Below are 16,873 nucleotides of genomic sequence, written 5' to 3'. Positions count from 1 at the left end.
TGCCAGGAAGGCCACACTGGACTTACCCGGGACTCGCCCTCTCCTCTCCACTCAAGTCTGTTGGGAAAGAGGTAAAAATACCGGCGCTGCCACTGAGTCAGGAACGGGTTCCCCAGCTTCAGCATGTACCCGTGCATGATACAGTCCCTTCCTAGAGCGTAATCTAGGGAATACAAACAACCCCAAATTAGACAGGCTTGGGCACAGACGGGCTCTGCTCTTCTCAGAAACAAACAAACAAGAATGACACACTGTTTGGAAAAATCAGGTTTCTATGAGTGGAGCATGTTGTGCAAACCGTTGTCCTGGTTTTGAGACCCAGGTGAGTGGGAGATTGGAAGAGCGGGTCTCCGCTAACATAGTGAATGGCTGTTTCTCCATATTGGGAGACATTCGTGATGTTCCCTTGTGGCTCGGAGAGGGCACAAACAGAGTAATTCGGTTCAAGCTACGCCCAAAGAACCTTTGTCTTTATGTGGCACTGGGGTTCTCCCCTCAATCCCGTCAATAACAGTAAGGGGTTGACCAAGCAGCCAAGGTAACACAAGGCTCGAAACCGTTTATTCCTTAAGGCTGTATTTATCCCTCCAATACACGCTTACCTAGACAGACCGAGCTAACTCGCTCTTGTGGAGTCCCGATCATATCGTTAGAGTGAAGTACTGTCTCTCTCACTCTTTCTCTCTCTCTCTTTCTTTAAAAGGTTAATTTTAAGTGTCTGGCTCTGGTTTCTTATTTTAAAAGAACACTAAAAACATTTGGAGAACACGAAAAACCATTCATTGACTCCTCCCCTCATCATTCAGCAGCTCTGAAGGGAACGCCTGGTGCTGGGCACGTTCTGGGCGTCCTGGACTCAGCAGTGCTACAGGACAGGAGACAGAACTCCTGCCTCCAAGAGCTAAGGTTCTAACGGGAGACCCAGATGGCAAACGGAGGAGTGACACCCATGTTGTCCGGCATATGGCGGAAGGGGGAAGCCCCAGGAGGGAGAGGACAGGTGATCGGGTGGGCTCCCCGGAATTGTCATTTTAACACCAAAGTGTTTACATGACTTAAGTATACGGAAGGTGGAAGCCTTGCAGGTTCACCTCAGGGACCTAAGCCTGGACTGTACTGTTCTGTAAGGAGACTCCTGAGATCTTCAACCAAGAGCCCAGTGATATATGAAGATAAGTTCATGAATCTGCTGGATGCAAGGATATACTTCGGTAAGGTCATTAAGACATGCCTCTTTTTTCTAGGTCCAGTTTGTCAAGAGTCTGGTGACACCATGGCCCTCCCTGGAGCAATTGATGTAATTTCCCATATAAAATTAGCTACAGCCAACAGCCCAGAGTGATGTCAATGGGTGCGCTGAGGAACAGCTTGGAAACAAAGCCCCTCTCTCTGCAGAATGGAGGTGAGCACAGTTATGGGGCCACTCCGTTCCCTTGGGGTACGCAGGCAGCTTTCACATGGGAGGAACCCATCGGGACTCAGGCACAAGTTTCTGAGTGGGTGATGGACACAACCGGCCAGCCCACATCAAGCCACTCCCATTCAAGTAACTTATTAACACAAAGGAACTGCTTCTGGCAGATGACTCTTATAACAGACTGTTAACCTCAGAACAGTCTTTGCCTAGAAGGAAAGCAAATAATATCCTCATCATCAACCAGGTACCTTTCAATATCCCAGATTCATTAAAACCTTAGGAAAATGGAGAGTGACAACATTTGGTGACTCAAGAATGGCCGGCTGGTTTAACACCCGACAGGACACACTCCATTTTGGAAATCCCAACAGAGCACTCAAGTGTTGTTAAAAAAAATGTGGTCTGGCGATTCCTTAATGCACTTGTGAAACAAACGCCACTATTCCCATTTACAGTGCTGGACAAGGTTCCTCACCAGTGACAACTACTTCATACTTTGTGGGGCCCAGAAGAAAATGAAAACACGGGGCCCTTGTTCAAACATGACTGAGAATGTCAAGACAGTGAGGGCAGGGTGTTCAACCCAGCAGGGTGCCTGTGAGGTGGCCCAGTTCACTTGCCTACAAAGCTGGGCCTCTTCCTGGCATGAAAATATTGCATCTTCAAGGAAGACACTTGCCAACTCGCTTTAGAAGCTCCAAGAGCAGAGGACACACGACACCCTACTGCTGACCACCTTAATTTATACATCGACTGAAAACTTTGAAATATTACACTAAGCTTTTCTAAGCCACACGCCACTATTTATGGCCTTCCCCCCTACCACCCCTGAAAGTACTTTACGACCCAAAAACTTTTCCAGCTTTACAAGACATTTTTACAAAATTCATCGTGTTGAAAATATTTTGAGGCACGTTGGCTATTTTACCTTCTTCGTGTCCAAGTTGCTTATTTTTAGCTCTCTTTCTGGCCTCGATTTTATCCGTGTCTGCATTTACTGCTTCATAAACTGTTTCTGCTACTTCCTGCTGCCAGCGCTCGGAGATCACCAAGGGGAAGTTCTTGTAGAGATCTTGGTCGCAATCAAGAAGCTTATTATTTTAAGAGATCAAGACAGTTATGATTTAACATACTTAGCAAGGCAACAGCTTGAAAAGTACCCTAACTGGACATGGGGCGATAAATGGACCACAGCATACAATCCTTCAGAGATGGCTCGTTCCTTGTCACAAATGTCTGCCGCTGATAACCAGCGTGCTGACTGAGGACACCTCACCTTCACCTTCAGGCCCACCGGACGGGACAGTCAGCCCGTTCTCTTATACCAGCTTTGTTACATTTTTGCCAATGAAAAACAACATGTACGGGGCTTTTTATAAAGTACAGAAAGATCCGACAGCAAAACAGAATGTCAACGATGGCGAGGAGACTCTATTTGCCAAAGTAGGCAATTACATCCCGTACTTTGAGAAACAATTAAAAGGGAGAAGGTGGGAGTGTTTTCTCACCACCCTCAATTCATCTGAAAAGTGAGATGAGCAGAAGGGAGAGGGCGCTGAATTTTCCATTCATTCCATGAACCTTCCAACCTTCCATGAACCCAGGGTAACAGCGTGATCAAATGTGCGACCACAGAGGTCGGGAGACGAGGGGGTTTAGGCAACTTCGCCTTAAGAGGCACGGGAATAAAAATTACACTTAATAATAGCATTTCTCTTCCAAACTACTGCTCAAAATCCTTCATTCTTCCCCCGAGCCGAGAGGCCGCACTCTGAAAATGAGCAAAGAAAGTGATTTTATGCCTCTGAGCTACAGTTCTGTGGCAGAAAGGTGAGTGATCTCACTGAAAGAGCGGAGCACGGCTGTCACTCACAAGCACAGATCTCTTGAGAAATTTGATGTGCCTGCTCCTTTGCCTGAGAGATGAGTACTGGAGAGATGTTACAGCAGGAAAGTTATTGACAAGATAAAGAGCAAGAAGAGGCACTTGCCCCCAAGACTTAAGCAAATCGATGAACACGGAGGGTTCTCTACCTGCCCTCAGTGATCTGTTAGTATCTCGTGTTGATTTTAGGATCGCTCTGATTCACAGAGCTCTCCTCTCCTCTTCCTGCTTCCTTCAGAAGCCCAGGCTGAGCCCAGAGCTGAAGTCCTTGGTGGCCCTGAGAATGAACGCTGGAGGCGTGTGTCCAGGCACATGTGAGTGTGAGTGTGTGTGGGGGGGTGGGGGGTGCTAGTGCAGCAGGCCAGAGGGGCACCCTGGGATCACGGCCCCCGGTACGGATTCTGAAGGGTTTGCCAAAAGTAAAAACATACTCCTTTCCAATATAGCTGCTGGGAAGGGCCAACTCTGCTTTGTATACGAACCGTTCTACTTCCTAGAATTTCAGAGAGCCCCGACTTTCTAGGACTTAGCATAAGTGATTAAAAATGAATAAAACAAGGAAGAAAATCTGTGCTTATCTGAGGTGAGTTTTTTGTTTGTTTGTTTTGTCCTTGTTTTTTTTTTTTTTTTTTTTTTTAAGATTTTATTTATTTATTTGACAGAGAGAGATACAAGTAGGCAGAGAGGCAGGCAGAGAGAGTGAGAGGGAAGCAGGCTCCCTGCCGAGCAGAGAGCCCGATGCGGGACTCGATCCCAGGACCCCGAGATCATGACCTGAGCCGAAGGCAGCGGCTTAAACCACTGAGCCACCCAGGCGCCCCTGTCCTTGTTTTTTAAAGAACAGTATATTTATTTGGGCTGCTTGTTTAAAAAGATCAAGAATGCGTGGTTTCTTAAGAGGCAGAATCTCTAGCTGGACTAGGCTGTCCCGGGCTCCTCACTTCCCTCTGGACCCCTGGCCACAGGCCCCCTCTTGCTCTGAGCGTGTTCATCCTCAGCTCTTGGTCACCAAGAACGAAAACCACATTGACAGAACCTCCTCGCAGGGATGACAGGCCAAGAGGCTTAAAGCGGCTCTCTCTCCTACCTCAGAGAAATCCGGGCGTCAAAACCAGTCACAGGTGACAAAACCAGGGTGTAAGAGGTTACCCAAAGTCACTCAGTGAGTAAGGGCAGAGGTGAGCCCAGTCAGACTCCAGAGCTTTGATTATGGTTTATGAAATTTAAAGTATGAGCAATCTCCTCTCAACATCAAAAATGTCTGTGGGCTCCCACGTCACGGCCATGGTGTTTTTAGCACCCTTTCGTGGCAGCACCTCTGCTGACAAAATTCTATGGGGACAACAGTAATCCTTTTAGGTGACTTTGGAAATGATCATTCCCCGGAGCTGGGCAGCGGTACTTAACACGCCAGCGGCCTGCAGTCTGTCCAGGTTGCAGACTGCACCTGGGGGTATGCACGTCGGGGCACTGGGCATACCGCAGGCCCCGGGAGAGCCACTGTGCCAGACCACAGAAGTGGCTTCTCTCTGCTTCCCCTTCACCTCGGCTTCACCTCCTGGGAAGCTGGTCCCAGAAGCAGGGCCCCGACCACCCCTCCTTCCTGACACTGCATTCCAACTAGCTGCCACTCCTCGGGTCCCAATGCACCTGGTGTCCTCCTGGGGTGTCCTGCAGCTTCCCTCCTCCCCAGCCGCTTGGCCACCTCTTCTGTTCCCAGGCCCCGTCGGTTCCAGCTCTGTGTCCCTAGCCACGGCTCTCCACGCACCTCCCAGAAGGTGCGTGTACCTTCTGGAGGGTGAGCTGCTTGGCAGGAAAAGCGAGGGGGGCTGACACAACCAGGGTATAACGAGGCAGCTGAGAAAAGACAGGGAGGCCCTGGGGGACGCTGAGAGGGTGGGGGCAGATGTGAGCCCGACACCGTAGTGACACACTCTGATTTAGCAGCCTGAGGGGGACGATTTTCCCTCGTGACTCACCGTCTGTAATCATGCCTCGTCTACTGGGAAACATGATGATATGAACAAAAGTTTGAAAAATGCAGAGGATTATATAAAAAAAAACATGCAGTGATCATTTCACTTTTGACTGACAAATGCAAAATGACTCATGCTGTTTGCTCTTTTCATCTGAACACAGACAGATCCGAATACTTGAAAGGATTAAGAGGGCTGGCTCTTTGGCACCAGGCAAAGTGTGTCTGCTGTCACATAGTTGCTTTTCTCTGCTCCATACAGGCTCGAGTTCTAGTTTAATTGCAAGTACATGCAGATCCGTAAGAAACTGACCACCTACCAGTTTGTCAAACATAAAATGATTAGTCCACAGAAAGCTTTCATTGTTTCTAATTTAGGTCCTTGACATCTACATTCTTCATGCATGCGGGTGTTCACTGATAAGTCACATTCCACAAGCAAGCCAATGTTAAGACAATCACTCAGTCTGATGGCCAAGAAAAACATCTCCCCACCCCCCAAAACACCCAGGGTGAACATCACACGTGTACCTTGATGCCCTTGGTATCCTCTTCATCAAAGGAGCCAATGTCAAAGGCGTCCGCAGCATTGACTTCTCCCCGGGGGGGAATCAAAGGTGGAGGGTACTAGAGGATCCAGGAAAGTACGGCTCAGTTATCAGATCACCTCAGGGCCCATCCCCACCTATCACTCTACAGTGCGCTGCACTCTATGAGCATTCCAGCCAAGGTCCTACACGCCCCCATGCGTCCTTCACAGACGGGCTTGTGCCTGCAACAGCCCTAAAAGAAGCCCCCAGATTTTAGAAAAACTTAAGGGGAAAAAACAGATTCATGTCCAAGCTCTTAAAGCATTATTGAATATAATGAAATCTCCAGACTGTACATCCCGCCAGCTCAGCTTTAGGAAAACACCGGGTCTCAGACAATGCGGCACCACATTCCACTTGCTGGAGCCTCAGTGTGCAGGGGCGGGGGGGGGGGGGGGGGGGCGGCGGCGGAGGGAGCACTCCAGACCCACAGAGGTGCCCCACAGAGGGGCTGAGGAGAGGCCAGCAGAGCCGCAGCCGGGTCTCTCGTTCACAGCAGGTGGGACTAACAGGGCATCACCCCTTGACAGCTGGAGGCCATGCAGAAACGAACCCAAAGCTGATCAACATTAAAAGAAAAATTTTTAATGTGGAGTATTCTCCTGTACCAATGGGAATATAAAAAAATATCTTAAGGGAAGGGATTCTGTTGATATCCAATCATTGATCCTTAAGTTGTGTGGTGCTGGGTTAGAAAGAATGTGTAGATTCGTGACCCACGTTTCTCATACATTTCTACAGAGATCCTTATGAAAATATAGTCACTGATTCAGATAGGAAGTCAAAAAGCTAAAAACACCTCAGTTATACGGACATCTGCATTCGATAACAGCTCTGTTTCAGTATTTATTAATGCATACTGCAGATATTTTGAAAACTTTTAAACTAGGGAAACAGAGAGAAGTTGGCCCAGAGGGAGTCGGTGGTAATGGCAGCCCACAGGTGGAAGGGCAAGAAGGACTCCCACTGCTGTCAGGGGAGCCTGGGGGCGGGGCCCCGGGGGGATGGACCCAGGAAGTGGGGACCAAGATGGAGCACAGAGGTGGTGGTGTCCAGTGTGGGGTTCCAGACAGAGTACCTTTTGTAAGTAGACTTGCTGCCAGTCGATGCCTTTGAAAAAGATGTGCTCCTTCACTTCCTGTGCCCTGTGGGAGAGGCACAAATGTGGTAAAGGTGCATTTGCAAACCTAAGGAATATTTTCCAAAAACTGTCCCTGGGAAGAACACAGAGGAACGACTATTTTCAGTTCTTTCACTAAGCAAGTAAAATATGCTTCCTTCAAAGCAACACAGGAAATACTGGATGTTTAGAAATATCATATGGGGTGGAAACTAGGAATATTATCTCATGTGGTAATTTATTCCAGTTTGAGAGAACCTAGGAGGTGTCTGTCGCAGATAGATAGATACATAGGAGTCTCTCGCCAGGAGAACAAATTCAAATAAGACTTAAATTAGAGATCTCCACATTGAGGAGACTTGCAGCAAATGTCTACGAGGCATGTCAGATCAAACGACAGGCATATGAAGCACCAAATACGAATTCAGAAGCAAACCGGAAATCTAGGAACATAGCGCATGCCAGACCTCCTCAGATACTGAAGGAACCAGTTTTCCCAGAGACAATCCTCAAAGCTCAGTTTGTGCGGAAGACAAGGGACTGTATACCACAAGGAAAGCCTACACGGGGAAAGTGCATGGTCCCTGTGCCCACAAGGGACTCTCTGCCAAGGCCTGCCCCGGGTCCCCCCGTAGCCCTGTCCCCTGTGGCAGAGCCCCAAGGGCTGGTTCTCAGTCCCCTTCCTCTGCTATCATTCCTTGGGTGACCTCGCCCTGCCAGGCCTATAAGTGCCCTGTGCCTGCAGACAACTCCCAGATCTATGTGGCAAGCGCCGACCTCGTCCTGCACGCCAGGAGGCCCACGCACCCAGCGCCTGCTCAGTGTCTCCACTTGATGGGGCGAGAGGTCTGTAGAACTCCTTGTCGTCTAAACCCAAAGAGCCGGATCAGCCCCAATGTCCCACTACACTCCGCTGCCCATCCCTGGGCAAGTCCTGGGGCTGACTACCTCTTACCGTCTCCCATCCTCACTGAGATCCGATTCTGGGTGGGGGCAGCACGGTCTTTGATCATGAAGGGGATGCTAAATGTCCTACTATCACTGCCACCATCCAGGTCTCCACCCCGTCCCCAAATGACCCTAACTGCCCCCTGCCCCAGCCTGCCCTCCAGCTACACATCCCGCAGCCCCACCCACCCCATGCCATGCCCACATCATCCTTTCAACCCATCTCCCTACACCACTGCCCAAGACTCTTCAGAGGCCTCCTTGTCGCACTTACAGCAAAGTCCGGGGACTCGGCCTACATACAGGACCTGCCTGAGCCCACCACCTGTCTGACCTGCTCTTGACCTCCCTCTCCTAGCTCTCCAGCCTTCTTGCTCTTCCGCATCATGGAAGCTTGATGCCCCCCTCAAAGCCCTACCGTCACTGACCCCTCTGCCTTGGGTCCTTCCCCCTCTCCTCCTAAGGTTGGCTTCTCAAGGACAACGCCTTATTTACCTCATTCATGCTCTTCTCTCCGTCTGTGAGCACCTTATCTATCTGATCTTTTCTGTAATGTCGCTCACCCCCACCCAACAGAAGCTCCAAGAAGGCAGGGCTGGGTCCGCCCGTGTGGACCACCTCAGCCCCAGCAGTGACGGCTGACACTCAGGGGGTGCTCAGTAAGTGTTCAATGGATGAATGAATGAAATCTAAGTCAAAGGGTGTCCTTTTGTGTTTTGCATTTGTTCCTTCCCAACCATCGCTAAAATCATGGAAGAGGAACACGGAGTCATAAATGCACCACAAAGAGGGGTGCAGAACCATCAGTAGACACGATGGGTGTGGACAGAGGAGCACAGAGTTCTAGCAAGAAACCGGCAAAGCTATGCCTGGGGCTCAGAGGTGCTGAGTTCCAGGCTCAAGGCCGTGTGTGTGGAGGTGGGGAGGGGATGGTGAGACACGGGCTGAAGACAGGCTGAACTCTGTAGATGGAACCCTCCACGCACGCACACACCATACTTTCTACCTCAATATCCAGCCCCCAAATGCCTGCAGCTAGGTGTTTATTCTCATGGAGTAGGGTGGGGGACTCTGAAAGGTTCTATTTTGTGAAAAAATTTAGCCTGCTAAAGATTTTAAAAAGCAATCAAAGGAGGGATTAGAGATTTAAGCGCACATAAAGTAGAACAGGATCAAAGCAAAGATACGGGGAGTGCACAAGGTCAGAAGAATTGACGGTCATTCTAGAAATTTCAACAGAAACCTAAAGGAGTTCTATGAGCTAACCAAGGAAATGGAGGAGAGGGACTGTCAAATAAATTTAAAAAACAGTATTCTCCAAGCGGAAGAAAATGAGCCTCCACGGTACAAGGAACTCTCAGCGCCTGACATCAGGAGCGATAACTGGGCTCCGCGACCAGCTTTACTGCACACAATAAAGCACTGTATCTCCAAAGTTCTGGGTGGAAATCAGTATTGATTTAGAATTCTATATCCAGCCAAAGTATCAGTCAAGTTTGAGAACTGCAGGAAGGTGTTCTGGACACCTAGCAGCTAGAAAGCACGTTTAAGACGGCAGCCGGCCAGTAACACGTGAGAGAAAACATGTAAGAACCTGATCAGGACACTGAACTGGTGTCACTGCAAACGTAATTTGTAAAACTTCACCAAATGAACTGCGAGATATCGGGATTCATTTCCACCGTTGACAGGATCGATTTTTAAAGGTGAAAAGCGAGCGACTCCTTCAAGTCGTTAATTACGAAACACAAAGGTCAACATACATATTTCCCGTGGGATTATTCCCCCCTCCGGATCAAAGTGGGAGATTTTTAGGGGCTAGGAATGAAGCGTGATGTATTGAAACTAACTATCTTGTGCTCCGGGTGTCGGTACTTAAGTGCTAGAATAACAGCCTACCCGCCTCCGTGGCAGCCGAGCCGCTTACTGGCGTCTCTCTGGAGCAGGCCTTCTAGAAGGGACCGCAGTTCCGGAGAGAAGGCCTCTGGGAGCTCCACATTCTGGGGGAGAAAAAAACAACATGATTTCTAAGATGCCCTGACACCCAACCATATCTAAAGTCCATTTCTTGGACAAGGACAGTGTTACAAACGGCAGACGCACCATCAATTAATATTTACTCTAAAGAAACGTGAAACTGTGCTAGTCATAATGTGGGGCTTGAACTCACAACCCCAAGACCAAGAGTCGCACACTCCACTGACAAAGCCAGTCAGGTGCCACAGATTGCTAGTCATTTTCAATGCCACTCACTAGGCTGGGGCCAGGTCCGGAGAAACGGGTCTCCCTGCTCTTCTGTGCCTCAGCAATTTTTCCTTTTCTTCGATCTTCTTACTTTAGTTTTTGATTTTCTCCATCTTTCTCTAATTGATGGGTGGCAAACTCTGATTTCTGCCTTGACATCTATTTCCACTGAACTGTCAGTCAGGAATTCTAGGAACTTGATCTCCACTCATTTGTTTTTTGTTTTGTTTTGTTTTGTTTTTTAATATGTTATTTATTTGACAGAGAGAAATCACAACTAGGCAGAGAGGCAGGCAGAGAGAGAGGAGGAAGCAGGCTCCCCGTGGAGCAGAGAGCCCGATGTGGGGCTCGATCCCAGCACCCTGGGATCATGACCTGAGCCGAAGGCAGAGGCTTTAACCCACTGAGCCACCCAGGCGCCCCACCACTCATTTGTTTTTAAGAAAGCAAATTTTTCAACTGGTTGTTAATGGAATGAGATGTGGAAATAATAATGTGAATAAGAATGGAGTTTTTCGGGGGCGCCTGGGTGGCTCAGTGGCTTAAGTCTCTGCCTTTGGCTCAGGTCATGATCTCAGGGTCCTGGGATCGAGCCCCGCATCGGGCTCTCTGCTCAGTGGGGAGCCTGTTTCTCCCTCTCTCTCTGCCGGCCTCTCTGCCTACTTGTGACCTCTCTCTCTGTCAAATAAATAAATAAAATATTAAAAAAAAAAAAAAAGAATGGAGTTTTTCGGAGCGCCTGGCTACCTAAGTCATTGAAGCATGTGACTCTCGATTTTGGGGTCTTAAGTTCTAGTCCCGTGTTGTGGGTAGAGGTTACTAAAAAAATAAAGAAGAAGAAGAAGAAAAAAATCCTTTAAAAAAAGACCCACCACTAAAAAACAGAGTTTTCAATCTCCTTACCACGGTGAGGGTCATTCGGTCTATCTCATGCTTGTCTTTGGTTTTATGTTGTCTGAAAGGGCTGTGCCTGTGGAAATGAACAGGAAATGAACAGCTGTGCCTGTGGAAATGAATCCTCTTGTTGAGGATGTGGTTATCAGGTAACTTGGTGCATGTCCCTGGCTCATATCTGGGGAGGGTACTGTATTCTGATAGTATTCATCCAAAACTACAGAAATACAAAGCCCTACACATTTACCCTTTACCCAGAAAGGCTGGTGTTGGGGTATGTTAGTGCCTCAAAGGCGGGGGGCGTTTATGCTCGTGTGAACTGCCTGATCCTCACATCAGTGAAATCACGGTACTAAAATAGGCTTCAGCAAATATATCCCCAGTGATATTTTAAAATATCTTTAAAAAGAAAACAATCAGCCAGCCGGTACTCATGAAAATGAAGGCCATTTATATAACATTTGTCACTTTAGTGTTTGGAGAGAATAACTTTCATACAATTTTATCTTTTTCTTTCTTTCTTTTTTCTTAGAAAAATGGATATTAGTCCCTCAAACAGCCCAAAGAACTGTGGTGCAACCAAAACACGACCAAGATGAACACGCCTCCCCCCCTCCCCCCCGGAAACCGGTAACCAGGCGATGCCTTCCTCTGATGATGACAGACATTCATGAACCCTGTGTCCCTGGGGCCCTCCAGTTCTGAGAATTGCTTTCTCCTGTTGTACTTAAGGAGAGCCCCTAATGCAGGGGTCAGCAGACCGGAGCTCAGGGTTGTGATGGGGGTGTTTACTGGCTGTGGGCCAGTCATGGAAACCAACAGTCTCGATGTCTTCATCTGTCGATGGGTGTAAGGCCCTGTACTTCACAGAAACGGGGAAGGGGACAGACACCATGTGTGCTGGTGGCAGCCGAGACCACGGCAGTGCACAGCCATCATTCAAGAAACTAATAAAGATGAGTCTTAACTTTATAAAATGAATGTCTGCTTGATAAACTAATGAAAAACAAATTATTCTTACTCTTTACCCTGTTGTTAAAGCCCTAGAGAAGTTGGCTTTCAAAGGAAATCTTATCAAAAGAGACTAGTAATGGGGCACCTGGGTTGCTCAATGGGTTAAAGCCTCTGCCTTCAGCTCAGGTCATGATCCCAGGGTCCTGGAATCAAGTCCCGCATCGGGCTCTCTGCTCAGCAGAGAGCCTGCTCCCTCCTCTCTCTCTGTCTGCCTCTCTGCCTACTTGTGATCTCTGTCTGTCAAATGAATAAATAAAATCTTTAAAAAAAAAAAAGAGAGAGAGACTAGTAAACATGCCAATTATGGAATCCTGGTCTTATTTATTTATTTGGAAATTAAAGAAGGGATATATGTACATGACTGAGTTTTCTTACAGCAAGACATGCCTATAAAATGACGAATCCTCCAATTTTATTTCTAAGCCGTATATAACACCACCAGAGGCAAGATACTGTCAAATATTTGAAAGTTAACTCTATTAGGTGGGTTGGAAAACTGAGCACATAAATGAACATGAGTCAGAAAAAAGAACTCCTCTTCGCACTACTTACTGCTCCCTCTCTGACCATCCCCTGAATTAGTGAAGTGAGGCACTGAGTCATCTCTCAGACGGGATTATTCCATTTCAGAGCCTTGATGATCTCAAATAGTTTAATGTTCATTTTGTACAAGAGAGGGAACTCTAATGCTTTGTTTTCCTTCTTACCATGCAATGTAATACAGAGTAATTTCAATCTCTTGAAAGCAGTAATTTGAAAAATAAAATCTAAAACAAGGTGAATGAGTGCCAAGTGAACAAACACGCACTAATCTCTAAACCAGACTTTGGAAATGTTCTGTTCGCCCTAATTGTTTCTAAAAAGAAGAATGTAAAATTACTGCATTTAAAAAGCAAATCGGATGTAACAACAATGGTATGCTATTTTTAAGATATTGTCATTTAAAAAACCATTCCTTGCACCATGCTCTGATGCCAAAGACAGGGAGACATCCTCATGTTCATGGTTCAAAAGAGAAAAAGGGAGACAGTTCATGAAATCTTACTAAAGCTTCAGTCTCCACGGACACGGCTGCCTCCACCCCACGCAGGCCCTGAAGGCCTGCAAAGGGACTGTGAGCAGATCTCCTGGTGCAGGGGCACGTGCTGCCGGTTTAGCTCCTGCGCGCGGTGCCCGAGGACCCCGTCCCTGCTGTGACCCCCGCGCCTGCTGCTGGAGGGAAAGTGTGGTACCCTAACCCTTGCAGAGAAGGACCGCTGTGTTCCAACAGAAATGCTCTGTGCTAAATTTAAAAAATCTTTCATGAGACCTGAGGGAGGCTCGCGAGGAGGAGTGGAGTTAAATCGACGGTGCCAAAAACATTTCCAGCACATGAGGCCGGCCGCTACCGAGGCCGCTGTGCACATGCGCCTCTCCTGCGTTCGACCCCGTAGGAAACCCTCGGACGTGCTCTTCAGCGACCCGGCAGCTCTGGGCCAGTGCGCAGAGAAAGTGCGCGCTCTTAGGTTCGAAGTCTCGAGGCACATCTGTTTCTGAGGCAGGCTTGATGATTCCTTGTGAACAAAACCAAAGATTCTGTTTCTATTTTGGAAACTGCTACAGAAACCCTACGAGAGCAATAATCTCCGCTCGGAGGGAGGCACGTGGTGCCCACAGAGCCCGGGAGGCTGCAGCTGCTTCCCAAGGCAGCGGCTTGAAAGAGGAGACGGTTCGGGGCCAGCCGACAGCTTGTGGGGCGGGCCAGCCTCTCTGTGCCACGCACGCGGCACTCAGGCTCTTCGCGGGGCGCCGCGGGAACAGAACCCCATGTGCAGCGGTCAGATGTGGCTTCCGACTCACGGAGCGAACGGGCGCAACTGCAGACCTTCCCCGAACAAGCTGGGGAAATCGTCCAAGACGGGAGAAGGGATGGGAAGACACGCAGGAGGGCGCGCGCAGGCCCTCAGGGTCACAGCGCAGATCAGGGTCACAGCGCAGATCAGGGTCACAGCGCAGATCAGGGTCACGGCGAAATGAGGGGCTCAAGGGCAAGATGCTTGAAGAGTGATTCAAAACTCTTAGGTCAAAATTTAGTTTTAGAGTACCAAAAAGATGACATCTAACATCAGTTATGAGTTTTGAACCTAAGCCAATAGCTGCCCAAATATTTATAAACATTCCCTCTTTTCCCCGCTGCAGGAACAAACTCAGTAACCTGGGGCAGAGCTCAGCTGTTCCCAGACCGCCAGCCAGGCTCTCTCCCCCGCGTCGGACACCTTCCGGCACTGACATCAGAGGTGATGTGGTTAGGATCAAAGCTGCTGCCACCTCAATTCTTTTCCGCGACAGACACCTGAAATCTAGACTGAGGGTCAGGACGGCAATCCCACACACTGGCAACAGGAACATCTTCAATACCCCGTCCACCCCTGGAGTCCAGGCATGCGGAACGCGATCTCAAGACTGGACACCTTGCCCACATCCAGATTCCGTCCTTCATGCCTCTGCGGGTCTCTTCCAGGTGCAAGGCAGAGTGAGGGGTGCGGACGAGAGCTTCAGCAGAGACAGCGGGACACACTGGCCCGTGGAAGAAGCATTTGACCGCGGAAAAGAGAAGCAAGAACCATCTACCAGTGACCCCTGTTCGAGTGCACCACTCCGCTGCGGGAAGGAAGGAAGACACAGGCCTGGAGCAGACTCTGTCCTCCTCTGCACTGCTGGCCTTCTGTGCAGGGCAACGCTGTGCTGGAGGCCACAGGGCCCGTCCTGTGTGTCGTAAGGTGTTTCACAGCAACCCTCACCTTCACCCGCCATATGTCAGAAGTAGCCCTTTCCAAAGCTGTGGCAAGCAAAAACGTCTCCAAGTGTTGCCAAGGAGCACCCCTCAGCTTCCATATTGGAGCACCCATTGGAGAAGCACAGCAACCACCACCCACACCGATCAGCGTAGCAACATCATTAGGCCACTTGCCTCCTTCCTGGTCCCAGACCCACAGGTCCTGGCCTTTTGCCTGGACCCCCACTCCTGTCTCCCATCTCCCTCCTCCAGGGCTACAGGCGTGATGCTGTGAGCACCTTCTTCTGACAAACACCCAGCCATGTCTCTCCTCTGCATAAAAGCCTCCAGTCTCTGGGGCCTCAAGAACAAAGCCCCTGCTCCCCCGACCCCAATGCATAGGTTCTCCCTTCTTGAAAGGCTCTCCCTGTCTCCCTGACCTCCTCTCCCAGCATGATCTCCCTGCCCAGGTCACCACTGAGGAAAGGCAAACTGCCCCATATTGTCTGCTCCCCGTAGGAAAACACGTTTACTTTGCACCAGTCTTGGAATTGCCAACCCTTCCCAGGCCCGCCTTCACAGAGCATCACCTGCGTGGAGTCAGCCCTGCTCTCCCAGGTCAGCCCCGGGACTCGTTTCTGTGCCCTCTGGGACACCACAGTCTGCCCTGCTCCTGTGTGTGGACATCTCTACTCTCCTGTGAGCTCCTTATGGACCAGACATGGCTTCCTTCCCCCCTCCCCTCCTCTTCCCAGCACATGAAGCACAGTCTCCTACATATTCTAGCTACTCAATAAATGCTTACCAGGTCGACTCTAAATCACTTAAATCAAAAAACATTCTCCCTGCCCCTTGGTTTCTGTGCTCTACCCTTTCCTGGGAATGGCTTCTGAACGAGCAAGGCAGAGAATGGCAGAAGATCACACATCTCAGTGGGAAAGGTTCCTCTAGTCCTGTTTCTATTACACACTGGAAGGTTTCTTTGCATGCCAGGCTCAATAGATGGTCGCCAGACAGTGATAGGGACCTCACTGCCTGTGAGGCACAACGTAGCACAACGCTCCGTCAAAGGCCTGAGTGGCCATGGTTGTGTTGAACTGACATCTTCCCCTCCTTAAAGTGCCCGCTCTTGGGAATGGTGCAGCTTGAATGTAACCCTTTGGGAAGACGGGTCCTCAGCCAGCTGGAGCCAACCATTAGGCCTCCCCTAAGCCATGTACCCAGTTCTTCCAACCTTTCCATATGAGCCACAGTTTCTAGATCTTTCACCATTTTCCTCTCAACCCATCCTCAGGAACACCTTCTGGATGTCTTCCTTTCAGCCAACACCCCTCTTGACAGGAGCCACAGCAAACACAGTGACTCCACCGAGCCCGACTGAGGACCCGTGAGGAATGACTTCCTCCTGATTCAGTACTGGGAAGCTGACCTGCGGCCAGATACGGCTTGGTGCACTTTACTAGCCACTGCTGGCATATCATGAATAACTACATCTTCAGATATTTCAAAAAACAGTGTCATGCCCAATCATCCCCGAGTGACATGGTGGGCATTATTATAAACAGACTAGAATCAAATGAAACAAAGACATGAACCAAGCCCTAACTACCCGGCTTGGCAGGTTTCCCAGGGACATTTTACTACTGACTTTCCAATATTGACTGGATGTAGCTGATGTTTTTGCTGCTGCATGGAATTTTCCTGTCTCAAAATTCTGGAGGGATGGATTCTGTACCTCCCGCGCCATCTCCGGGGGGAGGGGTGCCAAACAGAGACCCAAAGCATGTCTCTGTGCGCTCACCTCTCACAGAGAGCCTCCACCGGGTAGAAGGACAGCTCGCGTGGGAAGTGGTTTTCTCTGGCCTGTCTTGCAGAAACTCTCTCTAATTAGGTCAGCAAGTCTGATGATGGGAATTAGGCCATCCAGGCTCCACAAATACAGTAATTCAATGAAGGACCAACAGGACCCGACTCTCTGGGCAGTAACACAATTTTGGTTCCCCAGTGAAAATGGTGAACAGAAAACAACTA

At 49.2% G+C, this 16,873-nt stretch overlaps 1 protein-coding gene across 4 annotated transcripts in view; it reads right to left on the bottom strand.

Annotated features, from left to right (window-relative positions):
- The window catches only part of GRK3 (G protein-coupled receptor kinase 3), a 122,867-nt gene that overhangs the window by 8,197 nt on the left and 97,797 nt on the right, over positions 1 to 16,873 (bottom strand). For all 4 annotated transcript variants that reach the window (XR_006821034.1, XM_046024742.1, XM_046024741.1 and 1 more), the window contains 6 exons: positions 11,083 to 11,149; positions 9,835 to 9,935; positions 6,946 to 7,012; positions 5,809 to 5,904; positions 2,346 to 2,508; positions 27 to 163 (listed from right to left, as the gene is read on the bottom strand). Coding sequence is in view for 3 of the 4 variants with exons in the window: in XM_046024742.1 (XP_045880698.1) it covers positions 27 to 163; positions 2,346 to 2,508; positions 5,809 to 5,904; positions 6,946 to 7,012; positions 9,835 to 9,935; positions 11,083 to 11,149 (631 nt within the window). In the remaining variant the exon portion in view is untranslated. The remainder of the gene's footprint in view (positions 1 to 26; positions 164 to 2,345; positions 2,509 to 5,808; positions 5,905 to 6,945; positions 7,013 to 9,834; positions 9,936 to 11,082; positions 11,150 to 16,873) is intronic.

This window comes from Meles meles, chromosome 12, assembly GCF_922984935.1.
Source record: "Meles meles chromosome 12, mMelMel3.1 paternal haplotype, whole genome shotgun sequence".
In the NCBI taxonomy this organism is placed as follows: Eukaryota; Metazoa; Chordata; class Mammalia; order Carnivora; family Mustelidae; genus Meles; species Meles meles.
This window is presented reverse-complemented; position numbering and strand designations above follow the sequence as displayed.